Raw genomic sequence first — 16,444 nt, forward strand, 5'->3', positions numbered from 1 at the left:
GAGACAAACCATATTTATGAATTATGGTTCATAGCACAAATACTGTTGCAGAGTGAACACTGAACAGTGGCTAGCATCGAAAAGTGAGGGAGATTTGCACAGAATTATGCTCAGGGAGAACGAGCTTATGACATATTTCCCATTTTAGAACCATGGTTAGAAGATTCCCGTATTTTTCGCTCTATAAGACGCACCAGACCATAAGACTCACCTAGTTTTTGGAGAAGGAAAACAAGAAAAAAAGATATTCTGCATATCAGAAGCCAGAATAACAAGAGGGATCGGTGCGCAGTGAAAGCAGCAATCCCTCTTGCTGTTCTGGCTTCTGGGATAGCTGCGCAGCCTGCATTCGCTTCATAAGACGCATACACATTTCCCATTACTTTTTAGGAGGGGAAAAGTGAGTCTTATAGAGCAAAAAATACGGTACATCTGTACTTGGCCAAATCTAAGCCAAATGCAGCACCTGACCAAAAAATCCAGGAACAAAGTAAAACATGCAAACTCATTATTTTTCATAGAGTTCCTTCCTTTCTCCTCCTGCCAAAATCAAGGGCTACTGGCAGCGCCATGTACAGAAATTTGCAGTGCACTCAGCTTGTGCGCTGGCAGGCTTATCCGATTGTTGGCACTGCCAGCGCTTTCTCTTTCAGTAGTGATGCTTTCAGAAACGGAAGCGAAAAGAACAAACGGACAATAGGCACTAATGAAGTCAGCTATCAGCTGATAGATAATATGAGAAGTATTTGCTTTTGAGTGAATGCATTCTTTGCACTTAGCAATTGAAACCACGTTAAAGTGGTATGCTTAAAATATTATTTGCACAAACATTTCGGGCAGTAACCGGAAAATGTGCAATTAAGTATTTCCAGGTGCTTGAGCTCTGACGTTCAACTACACGATACAATTCTATACACTTCCTCTTATTCTACTTTAAATCACAAGAAGAAATATACATAAAAAGACCATCACCTTAATGTTTATTAAGTTGTCAGGAATATAATCCTATAATAAGGGTGGTGCATATTCGGTGATTCTGCAAGTGTGTGGAATTTAGAAGTGAGGGGAAATATACCCTCTGAGCTTTGTTGCTTTAAAAAAAGAAACTTTCTAGCTCATATGGCCTGCAGTTATACGTTTCCAAACATCTGGGCAATATCTGGTAAAATCTTACCCCCTCCCCTGCGTGTGCACTCTGCAATATGTGAGCCACTGAAGTATGGTACGATTATATTCATTTGTTTGTTTGTTTGTAAAGTGCCTAAAATTACAATATGCAGTATAAAAGAGTCAACACAATACAGGCGCTTTGCTCACAGCTTGGCCATGTGGGAGGGACCAATAATATTGACTTGCCTGCAGAATTAACACCTTCAAGGACTTTCGATTTTCATAAAAGAGTCCTGTGCAATTAACCCAGCCCATGTAGTTGTGCTATTCCCATTTATGCCCATGGGATCGTGCCATATTGAAACAGCTCCAGTGGTTCAGGGTATGCATACAGAGAGGTCTCAGAATTTGGGGAGGAGGGGGTTTTTTAAACATTTTTGGCCAGGTATTACATCTAAATGTCCCTTGCACAAGCTGAAAGACACTTACACTTGCGCTAGAGGAGAGTATGCCTTTTCCCTCCACTGATAGTCCACCATATTTTGAAATATGTGTTTCCCGAACATATCTATACCCTCAGAACCAGCAACACAGATGGCATTGGGTGATGTGGCAGGAAGCGGAAGACGACAGTTCCGTAAGTGCAACACCACTCAGTTCTCTGAATCTCGCCCAATAACGTTGCTCACACAAGAGATGAGTCAGCGAAGAATCAGACTCTAAATGAGTGTCTTTGTTTTGCTTTCTGAGTTACCAAATACTCTGTTGAAGATCTGAGAAACCGGGGGAAAACAGTAATGCTCGGCTAACGGCCAAATAAAATATGGACAGAACTCTGTTTCTCTCTTCCTTCATGTTTTAAAATAATAATAAAAAAATTCAGACTCAAATGGGAGTAGTGGGCAGCACAGACGAATGAGGTTTCCTTTTTTTCTATCCATGGGGAAAGAGATATGGGGTCTGTGTATTTTGTTAGGTGAAAAATGTCTGGAGGGTGAAGGGTTGAGCAGCCGCGACCCACTTTCACTTCCTCCCCTCAGGACGGCAGTTGACTGAGGCTGCTTACATTTCTAAAAGTAAAAATGCTGAGGAAAAATAATATAGAAGTCCATGTAGCATCTAGTTTGGCCCTTAAGTCATGACAGTGGTGAAAGAAAATGCTATAGTTTCAGAAGCGGTCGGGAAAGATGCTCAGACTTAGGGAAAAAAAACTTCACGTAAAAGGCTGCAGGTTTCTTTAATACCCTGGGGAAGTTGGCATTTAACAACAGAAGAATGAATTCCTAAAGAACCAGGAAAACAGAGACAGCTGGAGAGGGAACTGGGCCCTCTACTTTTCTGAATAAATACAGGGAAAACAAGGATTCCTACCTCTGTAGCTGCAGAGCTGCCACCAAGATCTCGGGATACGAAGAGGTTGACGATTGGCCGGCTGATTCTCTGAGTAGCCAAAATTAATGCCAAAGGCCACCAGAAACTGAGCATCTTTTTTATTGTAGCATCTCCCTGCGGGCAAGACAAGAAAATACAGTCCTTGTGAATGACAGCACCTGAACGCAGTAATAATAATAATAATAATTATTATTATTATTATTATTATTTATTATTTATACCCCGCCCATCTGGCTGGGTTTCCCCAGCCACTCAGGGCGACTTCCAACTAAACACTAAAATACAATAACCTATTAAACATTAAACACTTCCCTAAACAGGGCTGCCTTTAGATGTCTTCTAAAAGGCTGGTAGTTGTTGTTCTCTTTGACATCTGGTGGGAGGGCGTTCCACTGGGCAGGTGCCACTACCAAGAAGGCCCTCTGCCTGGTTCCCTGTAACTTGGCTTCTCACAGCAAGGGAACCGCCAGAAGGCCCTCGGCGCTGGACCTCAGTGTCCAGGCAGAACGATGGAGATGCAATCAACAGAATAGCTAAAGTATCTCCTTGCCAAATGTTGGCTATGGTATGTGCAAGCAGAAAGAAGAGCAGGGAAACACATAAGCATGCATATATCACCAGCCAGTAAGTTAAAAAGAAGATATACCGTATTTTTTGCTCTATAAGACTCACTTTTTCTCTCCTAATAAATAAGGGGAGATGTGTGTGCGTCTTATGGAGCGAATGAAGTCTGTGCAGCTATCACAGAAGCCAGAACAGCAAGAGGGATTGCTGCTTTCGCTGTGCAGCAATCCCTCTTGCTGTTCTGGCTTCTGGGATTCAGAATATTTTTTTTTCTTGTTTTCCTCCTCCAAAAACTAGGTGCGTCTTGTGCGTCTTATAGAGCAAAAAATACGGTAGATTTTATAGATGTGGATTTTAGACTATGTGATTTGGATTATTGCAGCACTGGGCTTTCTTCATGAGAAAAAGTGTTCTGGCACCTAACGAAAGTACTATCTGCAACTATGGATTTAAGAGGTGCCATATTTTTTATGTTTTTAAATCCATTCTGATATACACTCCTGCAAGGAAGCATTTGTAAAGGTATGTGGCTTTGAGTGACTCAGAAATGGTCCTGCAACTATCTGTGTATTTCCTTGGCTCTATGCTAATCATGCTGACATCTTAAAATAACAGCACAGAAAGAAATGTGTTGTGGTCGTTTTTTCAAAATCCAGTACTTAACTTCACTACACTGAAGAAAATACTGTGTTTACAAGAAATGGCCAAGAGAGAGGCTATGGCACGAGGATTGCAATTAGCAGAGACAAGGCAGCAACATAAATACAAATATATTTTGTATAAAATATCAGGGCATCGTCACAGCTTCCATAGGATGTAGGAGAAGTAAGTTAAACTGGCAATTAATTGCTGCCAAGTAATGAGTATAGCATTGTGGTGCAGGTTACCCTTAGCATAATAATAATAATAATAATAATAATAATAATAATAATAATAATAATAATAATAGGCAGTGTGTTTTGGGGGTATAAAGGGAGGTGCCAGTACTTATTTATAAATGAAGTTTATAACCTTAGCAACCCCTTAGCGGGGTGCATTGTAAGCCTGTTAAGCAGCAATTAAACTGCCAATTAACAATTAGCAATTAACAATCACTTTCAAAAGCTTCCCCCTGTTGTCTAGCAAATGGAGAGCGTTGTTTTTCAGTTCTGGTCTTTCACATGATACTGAAGGGGTACAGTTAGGGTTACCCCAGAAAGCCCTAAAAAACTGTTTGTGAATTCCCCCCACCCACCCAGCCAGGCCTCGGCGTACGCATTTTAAAAACTGCATTTCCCTCTAAGACAAAAAGCATGAGCTAAGCAGTCCTCTCTGTAGCAAAAACGCTGTAACAAACCCATAGCTGAGAACAGTAAAGCTTTTCGCTTCCCAGACCTAAGATAACCTTGTCCTGGTACACTGATTTGCAACATATTTCCAGGAACAGAGCCAGAGAACGAAAAGCAACATTTCTATGTAAGAATCTGTGAAGGGGGAGAGGAGAAAAGGGGTTTGAAAAAAGGATAAAACCTGCTTGTAAAATGTTTTCGGTGCGGCCTGTCTTTTGTGAACTGAATCACACAGGTGCCTCTGCACCCCCGGATGGCAGAATAAAACGCTCTTTCTCTGGATTAACCCCTTGGTGTTGTTTGACTCCTTTTGTCTCTGCTCGGGTGCAACAATTATTCCTACCCATGGATTAAAAAGGCTACAATACAAGTGTATGCGGGCAGATGAGCAAGTAGTTTAAAGTAAATAGGGCCAGTGGTTTTTAGGTTCTGCTTTGCAATCCTGGTGTACTGGACGTAATCATATAGCAAGATCGACAAATGCATCAAAACATACCCCCATCTCTGGCCCGCTACTGTCCGGAATAATATCATGTATGTTTCTGTAGTAGCCCAAGCATAAAGTGGTACATCGGACAAGGGCTCCCATGTACAACGACAAGATAGGGATGAGGAGGGGCTCTCTGCACTCCAAATGACTGTGGAGCAAAATGGCTACGAAAACAACCTGTCAAGAGAAAGGGAAAGAAAGACTGGTTATGAAAACAAGATTCTGAATTCTGATGTGAAAACTAAATAGTTTTGGACACAGTCATAGTGTTCAGAACATAATGCAATTCTTAATTATTATTCAGAGGTCTTTGCTGGAAATGCATGTTCAATTCTGGAAATTCTCCGGTCCTCTAATTTCAAGAAACTACTTATTTTGATTTTCTACTATAAATATGTAAGAGAAGCTTCTGAGTCTGTCCCCCCCCCCAATAAACTTGTCTGAAGAAGCCAACGATTTCATTAATTTGAGAGGAGGCTATAGCATTTTCTTTAGATGTTAGGAGCTTATTCATCAAGGGCTATGGGTATGGCTAGAAGGCCCGAGATTATTATTTTTTAAAAGAAATATAGAGATAAAGGGTATCTATAATAAGATTGTATTATATGCAGTATGAGGAAGAAAATGAATGGAATTCAGAAGTGGCCTTGAACTATATGTTCCAACGAAGTATATAATACATCTCATCTAGTAGCATGCATCACTTAAAAAATACTACACAGACAAATCAAATGACAAACTCAGAGAACTCCAATAGCAAAAAGCTAAATATAAATGCATTTATACCATTAGGCTGATTTAATGTCAAAAATCAAGGAACGACAGGGGCGATGTTCAACAAAGTCATACTTAGAGCAGGCCCAGTGAAATCAATGAACTTAAAATCTCAACGGGTCTACTTTGAGTAGGACTTGGGTATCGCCCAGTAACAATGAGGTGGGAAAATAACTTCGACCTCTGAGAGGTCACCTTCAAAAAAGCATGAGAGATGTGGTACACACACAATGCTAACTATGCTAAAACAGGCGCGATTCATATTTGGGAAAGGATTCCTATAGCAATACTAAACAATGATAGATGTGATTTGTAGATGTGGTAGATGTGATTAAATTTTACATTGGTAGATGTGATTAATTTAAATCTGGGTATCCTAAGTCCTAGCCGAGAGTTGCCATACATCCAGATATAACTGGGATTTGAAAATAGTGTCTGGGTGGAATTTTAGGAAATCACTGCCAAAGTTCTAGCTTTTGTCTGGTCTTCCAGTAGGAACCTGACATAGTGAGCCTCTGACTTTCCCGGGAAAGGCACCAGCAAGGGTAGTATCAGTTCAGCCCTGGCCTGCTCATACTTCGCACAATGTAACAAAATATGATTTATGGACTCGATGTCTTGAGCACACGAGCAAAGTCTGTCCTGGTAGGGAACTCCTCTCAACCTACCATCCAGCACTGCAGAGGGGAAGACATTCAGTCTGGCCTTGGTGAAAAGGCTTCGATAGTTAGGTACTGTCAGGTTTTTGATGTAAGATGTTAACTCAAAGACATACCCATATTGAACTCCTGCTGCCAGTGGACTACAGACTGCGTGTGACCGAGATCGCAAGTCACTGTGTGCATTGTCCCATAATCTTTGCTTTAAAGCCTTTTGGGCGCCTTCATAGCCCAGGTAATACAGTTGGGGGGGGGAGACAGACCAATAGAGGTGGCTTTTTTAGCCATGGTTTTCTGCCATTTGCTGACAAATTCCTCATTGGTCAAATGTTGGTACAGACCCTTCCCTAGATTAAACACTGAAATCCTGAGCCAATGTCTTAGGGCAGCCCACCATGCTCTAGCTGAAATTGGGCATTCACCAGCTTCCAACAGAAGTACGGAGTTGGGGACGCAGTTAGGTACCTGCAGCAGAACTCTGTATTGATTTGCAATGTTTTGTTGGTCTCTGGACCGTAATAAAGATTGTTTGTTTGTTTGTAGGAAATCAGTTTAAAAGCCGATGGCAGCTCATATCGGCAGTGTTAATTTTGTGGCTGTTTTCATAAATAAATAAAAAATCATTTTAAAACTTCATTTTATTTTTTTGGAGATTTTGGAGTTCAACTTTTGTGCCCAGATTTTCACTTTTTGAAATACGGTGACCCTATGCTAGCCTCTATACCACCTGGGTAAATTAGGTGTCAGACAAACTTACTGTTTTTTAAATATGCCTAAACAGCCTCACTTAGCTATGAAGCTGAAGCCAATTGCTCTCTCAACCACCACACAATTGTTGTGAGGATAACATGGTGCGGAAAAACCATGTATTCCGCCTTTTGCCCTTTGAGGTAGAAGCCCAAGAGAGATAGAGAGATAATTGGTCGAAGTGGGGCATAGATTAATTTTAACAATTGAATTCAAAAGGCTGGAGAAATCAAGTCATAATCATAATGGTCCTTTCTTTTGCATTGAAAGAATTCCCTCCAACAGAGAGTTCTTCCCTTTTGCATTTCCTCCAATTCCTTGAATTAATAACAGTCATACTCAAACTCTAAAACTCCATCTAGGAAATATGGGCCTGATGCTATCCTTCATAATTTCCAGGTGTCTTTAAGGAACCCTGACAGCCCTGGGTTTGTGAACAACAGCGCTGAAAATGTATTTGCCCATAAGTGGCTGGAGTTTAATAGAGTTTAAATGGGAATATACTGTAGCCAATGGTACACTCTTTCTCTGGTCACTTAAGTTTTCCATGTGTCTATATTTAATGCACATGCTGACATTAACTGGTGTGAAGTATCATCTTGAATTATGCTAAGGACAGAATAAATTGGCCATTTTCTTTAGGGAACTTTTAAAATGTTCTGAAAGAGAACTCACACCAACATTTTTAAGGAATTCCCATTTCCGAAAGCAGTAACCTGCGCTTTTAGCATAAAAGAATGCTTCTACAACATCTACTTTACCACACAAAAGTTGACAGAGAAAATTTATCCGTTGTGACTTTTCTATCCAAAAGCAATTGTGTGAACTGGCTCAGAGGGAAAGGAAGAACGCCAAAGTATAGCATAAGCACAAAGAAAGTCAAAAGTGGATTTAATAACATCTATTCCGCAGCTGTCTAATGTACAGCAGATTAATTCATACTGGCTATAATGACATGAGCAGGAAGTAGATTAGCTACATCCAGCTATTCAGCAACACAATAACTATTATCAGAGAAAATGTATCACTATATTATCGAGAAATGCGACCCACCTCGCAGTAATTGAGATAATTTAACATGTCTTTAGTGTCAACTCTTCAGTCCCCATGTCAGGAAGCAGATCTGTTTCCACTCTCTTTCAAAAGGGTGCTATATCAATATATATAGATAATCTTGCAAACCCAGACTGTTCCAAGCACGGTTATCGTACAAATTTGGCACGGCTCTTTCCGCAGTAGAAATAGCCGTGACATGAATCAATCCTTACCTGAGCAATGACATCTGAAATGGAGGCACATCCAACCAAAAAACTGTATTTGTGTTTCAGAAGAATACCTGCGTGGGTCCAAGCCTGAAGAGGACAGAAGAATGGGTGAGATCCAGTTTAGCACAAACTCAGGCAATGGGTCTCCTCCTGCTTCTCCGTCCCCCTGCAACTCCTGGCTCACCCTCCAAACCTGCTCCAGAAGGTTGAGGGGCTCTCTGAAGCAGCAGACCGTATGGAGAATAAGAGAAACTGGAAACATCATTGAGCAAGGCAGGCAGACATCTGCCTCGTCTGGACATCATGACTGAAGTATGGCTTAGTTTCTGGGCTCAATTCAAAGTGCTGACACTGACCTATAAAGTCTTACACAGGACCTCAATACCTTAAGGACAGCCTCTTCCCATTCAAACCAACCGAGTCATCCGAGACCCTTCTCTACGTCCCAACTCCCTGAGAGGTTCAGAGGGGGACAACATTAGAACGGACCTTTTCTGTGGCGGCTCACCTCCTGTGAAATGCTGTCCATGGAGAGGCTCGCTTGGCGCTATCATTACATATCTTTAGGGATCAGGCATCCCTCTTTACCCAGGCCTCCGGCCGTTAAATAATCTATGGCTTGATAAATTTGGGCAGAGGTTATTATTATGATTGTTTTATTATCAAGCTGTGTATTATTGTGTTGTGTATTTATTAAAGGTAAAGGGACACCTGACCATTAGGTCCAGTCATGGCTGACTCTGGGGTTGCGGCGCTCATCTCGCTTTATTGGCCGAGAGAGCCGGCATACAGCTTCCGGGTCATGTGGCCAGCATGGCTAAGCCGCTTCTGGTGAACCAGAGCAGCGCATGGAAACACCGTTTACCTTCCTGCCAGAGCGGTACCTATTTATCTACTTGCACTTTGACATGCTTTTGAACTGCTAGGTGGGCAGGAGCAGGAACCGAGCAACAGGCGCTCACCCCGTTGCGGGGATTCGAACCGCCAACCTTCGGATCGGTAAGTCCTAGGCTCAGTGGTTTAGACCACAGCGCCACCTGCGTCCCTTTAGGTTTTTACTATTATGCTGTGTAAATTAGGTTCTTAGTGTTGCACACTGCCCTGGGATCTTTGGTTAAAGGGTGGTATAAAATGAAAGAAAAATGATAGATAGATGGATGGATGGATAGATAGATAGATAGATAGATGATAGATAGATGATAGATAGATAGATGATAGATAGATAGATAGATAGATAGATAGATAGATAGATAGATAGATAGATAGATAGAGATAGATAGATGATAGATAGATGATAGATAGATAGATAGATAGATAGATAGATAGATAGATAGATAGATAGATAGATAGATAGATGATAGATATAGATAGATAGATGATAGATAGATAGATAGATAGATAGATAGATAGATAGATAGATAGATAGATGATAGATAGATAGATGATAGATAGAGAGAGAGAGAGAGAGAGAGAGAGAGAGAGAGAGAGAGATAGATAGATAGATGGATGATAGATAGCATAAGAGCTGCCAGGAGTTCACATCCACTTTTCTCCCTTCTGTTTTCCCCTCCCTAGTCCTTTGTTCTGCCATGCTAAACTAATAAAAGATGTCATGGGTTAGATCCCCATATTCCTGCATTGGAGGGTTGGACCAGATGAGCCATGGGATCCCTAATAATTCTATGATTCTAAGATTTGGCAATCCAGAAAAGGGCTTGTGCTTAAAATTTCTCCTTGCTAACCTTGGTTACAGCTTGCTTACTATGAGCGAGGAGACAGCTTAACCACAAACCCCATTTTGGACAGCAGACTAAGTTAAACCTTGGGCTTGGCTTAGTAAGGCATGCCATGGCAAAGCCGGTTGTAAACTCTATGCGCATAGACTTCAATGGAACTGAAACCCTGATCACAAAGGGTTTGGGCTCCTACTCGGACTTCCACGTCTGATGTGCAGCCGGATGCTGTTCCTTTGTGGGCAAAAGCCCTTCATGCTCACAGGTGCAGTTGTTAAAAGATCACAAATATACGGCGTTGCAAAAGGGGGAACATGATGACAAAGGATTGCCAACGAGGGGTTGAGATGAAAAAGTGCACGTATGCAAGCAGTGGCGTAGCGTGGGTTGTCAGCACCCGGGGCAAGGCAAGTAATTGGTGCCCCCTAACCCATGGATTTGCGCCCCCCAACCCTAACCCCCGGAGGTTGCGCCCGGCCCCCCCTGCACCCCCCACGCTACGCCACTGTATGCAAGGGGGAAATCTGAAACAGTTGCGGTAAAGATTATAAAAATAGCAGCTGGAAACAACAAAACCAGGTCAGGTGAAAAGGCTGGGAGGGAGAAATAGATGTGTTTTGACTAACTGCTTTAATCCCAAATCTAAAAGTAGCTGAGATTTCAGCAGTTGTTTGCATTTGAAGCTTTTGAATTTGCTTTTTCCTCTCTGAGGAATAAACTACTGTATCACTTTTTTAAAAAAATAGAAGGTATCATTTAAAAGAAACATTAAGTATCTTGCTAACCGCTCACACCTAATAACCACTTGCCAAAGAAGTGACAGAAAATGTATTTATTTTTCTAAAATATTTAGAAATGAAATTGAGACTGCATCGTCAGAGGCGCAGTTCAGATATCACACTAAACCATAGTTTAAAATGTGCTGATCGTGCTGCTCAAAAGTTCCTCCCCTGCTCCTAACCACTGCCATGCCGCAGACTAAACAAGCCACAGTCTGGCTTGTTGTGCCATCCAAACCCGAGCTCATGGCTTGCTTCCTGCAAACAAATCATGAGCGGTAAACCAAGGACAAACTTTGACTACTGTTCATGGTTTGCTTGGAGAGAAACAAACCACAAGCCTGGGATTGAAAGACACAGCAAGCCAGACTCCAGCTTGTTTCATCTGTGGATAAGGTGCACCAGGAGAACCTTTGAGCAGCGTGCAACCAGTGTTAGAAACTCATATCTATAAGCTAGGCGCCAAAAGGCTCATTAAACCAGGGTCACAGTCGCCAAAACGGAATGCCTAGTTGCCATTTGGGGGCCAGACAGCTTGAAAGTCGTATTTTTCCATATGAATTCTTGGTTCCTGAAGTTCATTCCGATTGTGCAGATCATAGAATCATAGAATCATAGAGTTGGAAGAGACCACAAGGGCCATCGAGTCCAACCCCCTGCCAAGCAGGAAACACCATCAGAGCACTCCTCACATATGGTTGCCAAGCCTCTGCTTAAAGACATCCAAAGAAGGAGACTCCACCACACTCCTTGGCAGCAAATTCCACTGTCGAACAGCTCTTACTGTCAAGAAGTTCTTCCTAATAAAATATAACAGATAGAATTCTACAGGGTTGGCACCCCAGGCACCTTCACTTGGTCTTAGGTGGCCAATAGCCGGGTGCAAAATGCGCCTGGGACATTTTGGGTGTGTGGGTGTGTGTGTATAATAAGTTTTGATGGATGTAACAATGGATTACTGAATGGTTTAGTTGCATTAAAATATGCAGGGATGTATGGTATGCAAAATGAACCACGGAAGGAGAAGAAGGTGTGTGTGTTTGTATTCTAATTACATTTCAAAATATTCATTTAAACAACCTTAAATCAATTACATCCCTGCATATTTTACATCAACTAAACCATTCAGTAATCTATTGTTACATCCATCAAAACGTATTTACAGTGTTGAATTGATCTTAATACTACCAGCATTTTTAAATAAACACAATTTTCAGTAAACATTTTCCAATCTTCTTTAAACGTACTGTCAGGTAACTGCCATCGGAGAGTCAGGTGGTGGAAGGGCTCAAGGAGGCTAGGAGACCTTCGGATGCTGAGGAAGGAACCAGTAGGGGGAGAGGGAGAGTTCCTGCAGAAACTCAATCGGAGGAATGGCTCCAAGATGTTTCCAGTGAGAACAGCGGGGAGGGCTCAGGACCTCCGCTGGGGACGCCCACTCCGCGGAGGAAACTGTCACGCAGAGAATCCAGAAGGAGAGTTTCCGTCAAGGAACTCTTATGTTGGCGTAAATTCCGGAAGTGCCCACTGACGGATTCTGCCAGCGATTGAGGTAGCCATGCACCCATGGCTCCACGGACTGGGAAAGTTTAGGAACTGATGGTAAAGCTTGGAGGGCTTAAACGCTTACGCACGAGCAGCCCCCTTTTCCCATTACACGTACTTTCTTCTTGTTCTCTTATTCTATATGTTAAATCTGCAAGCTGAGCATATTCCATCAGTTGCCATTTTTTATTTGGTTGGGACCTCGCTCATTTTCCATTTTGGGGTTAACAAAACACGGGTCGCAGTAGCAGCATGCATAAATAAGTATTTTTTGACACCTGGGAATTTCCCTCTGAATTATCCCCAACAAAAAGGACTCTGCTTTTTGGGAAAAGGAACTTTTAAAACATTTTTTTTCAATTCATTAATTATCATTTCCCAATATTCTTTTACCCTTTTACAAGCCCACCGCATATGATAAAAAGTACCCTCAGCCTCATCAAACGCCCCTGGGACATTTTGAACACATGCTGCTTGTTTACATTAAACCAGAATTTGTTTTAAACTATGGTTTAATGTGATGTGCAAACCAGGCGTCTAGAAACCGTGAAACCTATGAATCAGATGTCAGCAAAGTGCTTGCATGGATCCACTACTCGGACAAAACAGGGAACAAGCTAAGGGAAGGGCTGGCATCCATTGTGCCACTCTGAGTGAGGATAGTAAACTAAGTTGTAGACTCACCATGGCATCCATGAATGGGAAGGCTGCCAGATACAAGAAGGCCTTGCGTGTTTTGCTTCCCACCGATTCATCCACATGGTGCAACTTGTTAATTATGTAGTACCCCAAATCACTGTATGCTGCAAAAATAAATATAATCATTTTTTTTAAAAAAAAACAACCACGTACCTAAGGCACCCAGGTCTGTTTTGGGTGGTTGAGGATAAAGAGGGAGAAAGGAGGAGCAGGGACTAACACCATCATCTTGATGAGCTGCCGCCATAAGCCAATTCAACGATGATTCTAGCAGGTGTACTTAAACCAACTTGCTTTAAATCACACCAGCTTCTTCTAGACTAAGGCTGAAATCCTAACCCCACTTACCGGAGAGTAACCCCCACTAAATTCAACAGGGTTTAACCGTGCAATCCTTACAATATCGACTCAGAAGTAAGACAGCCTCCTGTGGCAGAATGGGTCCATGCGTCTGGCTGTTAACCAGGTTTGAGCCCATCCAGGGACAGCTGTGAGCAAGATTGCAAGGGGTGGGACAAGATTGCAAGGGGTGGGACTAGATTATACAGAATCATAGAATTGTGGAGTTGGAAGGGACCCTCCGGGTCCCTTCCAACTCCACAATTCTATGATTCTGTATCATAACCTAGCAAAATTAAATGAGGTCACATTAATGCTTTTGTTATACTTTACATTTCCCAACCCATTTCAGCCTCTCTTAATCTAGTGTTCTCTCCACCCCCCTCTCTCACACACACACATATTAGAAACCTTGCTTGCTTCAGTCTGTACAAAAAACCATCACTCTTTCTCCACCCTCAGCTCCCAAATCTGGCCTCCCATCTAGCTCCAGGGTAATTAAAATCACCAAACTAGGATTAAAATGTACCTAACAAGCAGTAAGAGGGACATGAGTGGCGCTGTGGGTTAAACCACAGAACTCAGGGCTTGCCGATCAGAAGGTCGGCGGTTCGAATCCCCGTGACGGGGTGAGCTCCCGTTGCTTGGTCCCTGCTCCTGCCCACCTAGCAGTTTGAAAGCACGTCAAGTGCAAGTAGATAAATAGGTACAGCTCCGGCGGGAAGGTAAACGGCGTTTACGTGCGCTGCTCTAGTTCGCCAGAAGCGGCTTAGTCATGCTGGCCACATGACCCGGAAGCTGTACGCTGGCTCCCTCGGCCAATAAAGTGAGATGAGCGCCGCAACCCCAGATTCAGTCACAATTGGACCTAATGGTCAGGGGTCCCTTGACCTTTACCTAACAAGCAATAATCTGCAGGTCAATGTATTTTTCAATATGTTGCTATGCACTGGGAAATTTTAGAAGTATTTAATGGATACCAAAGCTCACATAAGCCCTGCACTATAATGTAGAAAAGTTACCATAATATACTGTACACATTTTGAAAACACACACACACACACACACCTTTTCCTAGGAAACACTGGCAACTGCTGACAAGCACCATGAAGGAGGATAAATTGTGACTCAGTTGGTGAGTCAGAAACCATTACCTGGGGTTCTTATGTTGCTACTAGCACCCATGAATGTCTTCTAGGTGACTGTTTGCCAAGTTCCATCACAAACCCGTCCTACTCCTCTGGTGTTTTCCATGGATTGCTCTGGGGCCAGCTCTTTCACTTTGTGCTATGAGGGAGACAGAGGCTGTCCCTTCTTGAATCCACTGGCATGCCTAGAGGACTTGGGGAAGTTAGGTAGCAGGAACTTTCTCTCGTTTTTTGGTGGTGTTTTTGCCAGAATTTGCAAGCACAGCACGCAAAAGTGAGCAAATTACTCATTTTGTCCTACGGGAGCGACAAGACGAATTGCACATCCTGGCAAAAATGAGAAACAGCTCGCTCAGTCCTTCCCCAAATCCTCTGGAACTCAGGGGAGGGAAGGAATAGCTTGCTTAAGTTGTGCACTTAAAAAAAGGACCTCCAAAGTTGCAAAAGCGATTATCCCGGCTTCCAAGATCCTTCAAATCCTGCTGCACGTGAGAGGCTGGCAGCTCCTCTAAATTCTCTATATATGCCAAAAGACTTTTGGGAGCGAGCAATCAAATATAATGGTTGGCTAATACAGCCAACTAAAATCTATGGACGCCTGACCGTTGCAATATCAAACCATTAGCTGTGAACACTCCCTCTGAAGTATTTGAAAATAGCAGCTTTATGAGAGCAGACTTCATTTGTGAGCAGGGACGTTCTTATGTGTGGTATCCAAACAACAAATGGTTTGTGAGATTGGCTGTGAAAACCTCTTTTCCTTTTAGTATCTCAGACCACAGTGCGAAGTTGAGGCTCTCACTAAAAGATCAATTACGGAGTAACAAAATCGGGAGAGTACAAAAATATGGACTGGGTGCTTCTGAGAAAATACAGTGTAAAGTCCAAGTGGAGAAATCTACATGGTCTGAATAACCAACACACCTGGAGGAGGGGGACACACCTGGGTTTACTTTGTTACACCAGGTCAAAATCCTTCATTCTAAAACTGTCTCAGTTGTGGGTCCAATTCACACATTACTGCAGCATTATGGGTGTCGCTGGTATTTTCACCATTGTTTAATTATCACACTATTCCCATTCAACATCTATCATCAAATCTAAGCAAAAGTCTTGGAAGTTTGTCAAGATTCATTTTGTTCGTAAAACGCATTTGTGAGCTGGAAGAAAAAGAGGTCCCAGCCCGAGACTTGGGAGGATTACATTTAATACCATTACATCATCAAAAGAAAGTCTTCCTTGAATAGGCTATTATTATTTACTTTCAAAGACATTATCAGGTAACTGAACATTGGCCAAATATACTGCCAGGTCTCAAGTGATTCTGGAGAGAGCCTGCATTTTCTAGCCACGCTGTAAATAAACAGATAAAACCTCTAAAATTGAAAGCTAGCACATCACGGCTGCTCACAGCCTCAGGGCTTCAATAGCTAATGGTTCTTGAACTCATCTAATTTGAGGAAATATATTGTGTCCAGAGGCATGTTAGTGCTTCATTAAACTCACTGTAACTCTTGTAACTTTATGGCTGCAATGCAACACCCACGTGCCTGGGAGTAAGTCCCACTGAACTCAGTAGGATTTCAGGGGCGCCGACTTATAAAAAATATTGGGGGGGCCCATACTGACTTATAAAAAATATTGGGGGGGCCCAAGACCTCCAAACCGCTGCTGCTGGGGGAACGAAAGGGGCGAGCCCCGGGCTGCCCCGACCTTAAGTGAACCTGTGAGGGCCTGCCCTTTGCGGCAGCCGATTGGCTGCCGCCGTGGGCGGTGAATATTAATGAGCTAGGGGGAATCCCCGCTTCTCACGGGGCTGATGCCAGCCCCCGAGGTTGTTGATGGGTCGAGAGCCCGCAACCCCACCCCCTC

At 42.7% G+C, this 16,444-nt stretch overlaps 1 protein-coding gene across 2 annotated transcripts in view; it reads right to left on the bottom strand.

The window, feature by feature from the left end:
* The window catches only part of ANKH (ANKH inorganic pyrophosphate transport regulator), a 128,811-nt gene that overhangs the window by 25,598 nt on the left and 86,769 nt on the right, over positions 1-16,444 (bottom strand). For both annotated transcript variants that reach the window (XM_081919127.1, XM_081919128.1), the window contains exons 3-6: positions 13,071-13,189; positions 8,333-8,416; positions 4,891-5,061; positions 2,482-2,616 (exon numbers count right to left, since the gene is read on the bottom strand). In XM_081919127.1, the coding sequence (XP_081775253.1) occupies positions 2,482-2,616; positions 4,891-5,061; positions 8,333-8,416; positions 13,071-13,189 (509 nt within the window). The remainder of the gene's footprint in view (positions 1-2,481; positions 2,617-4,890; positions 5,062-8,332; positions 8,417-13,070; positions 13,190-16,444) is intronic.

The sequence above is a fragment of the Podarcis melisellensis genome (genome assembly GCF_964234715.1).
Source record: "Podarcis melisellensis genome assembly, chromosome: 7".
NCBI lineage: Eukaryota > Metazoa > Chordata > Lepidosauria > Squamata > Lacertidae > Podarcis > Podarcis melisellensis.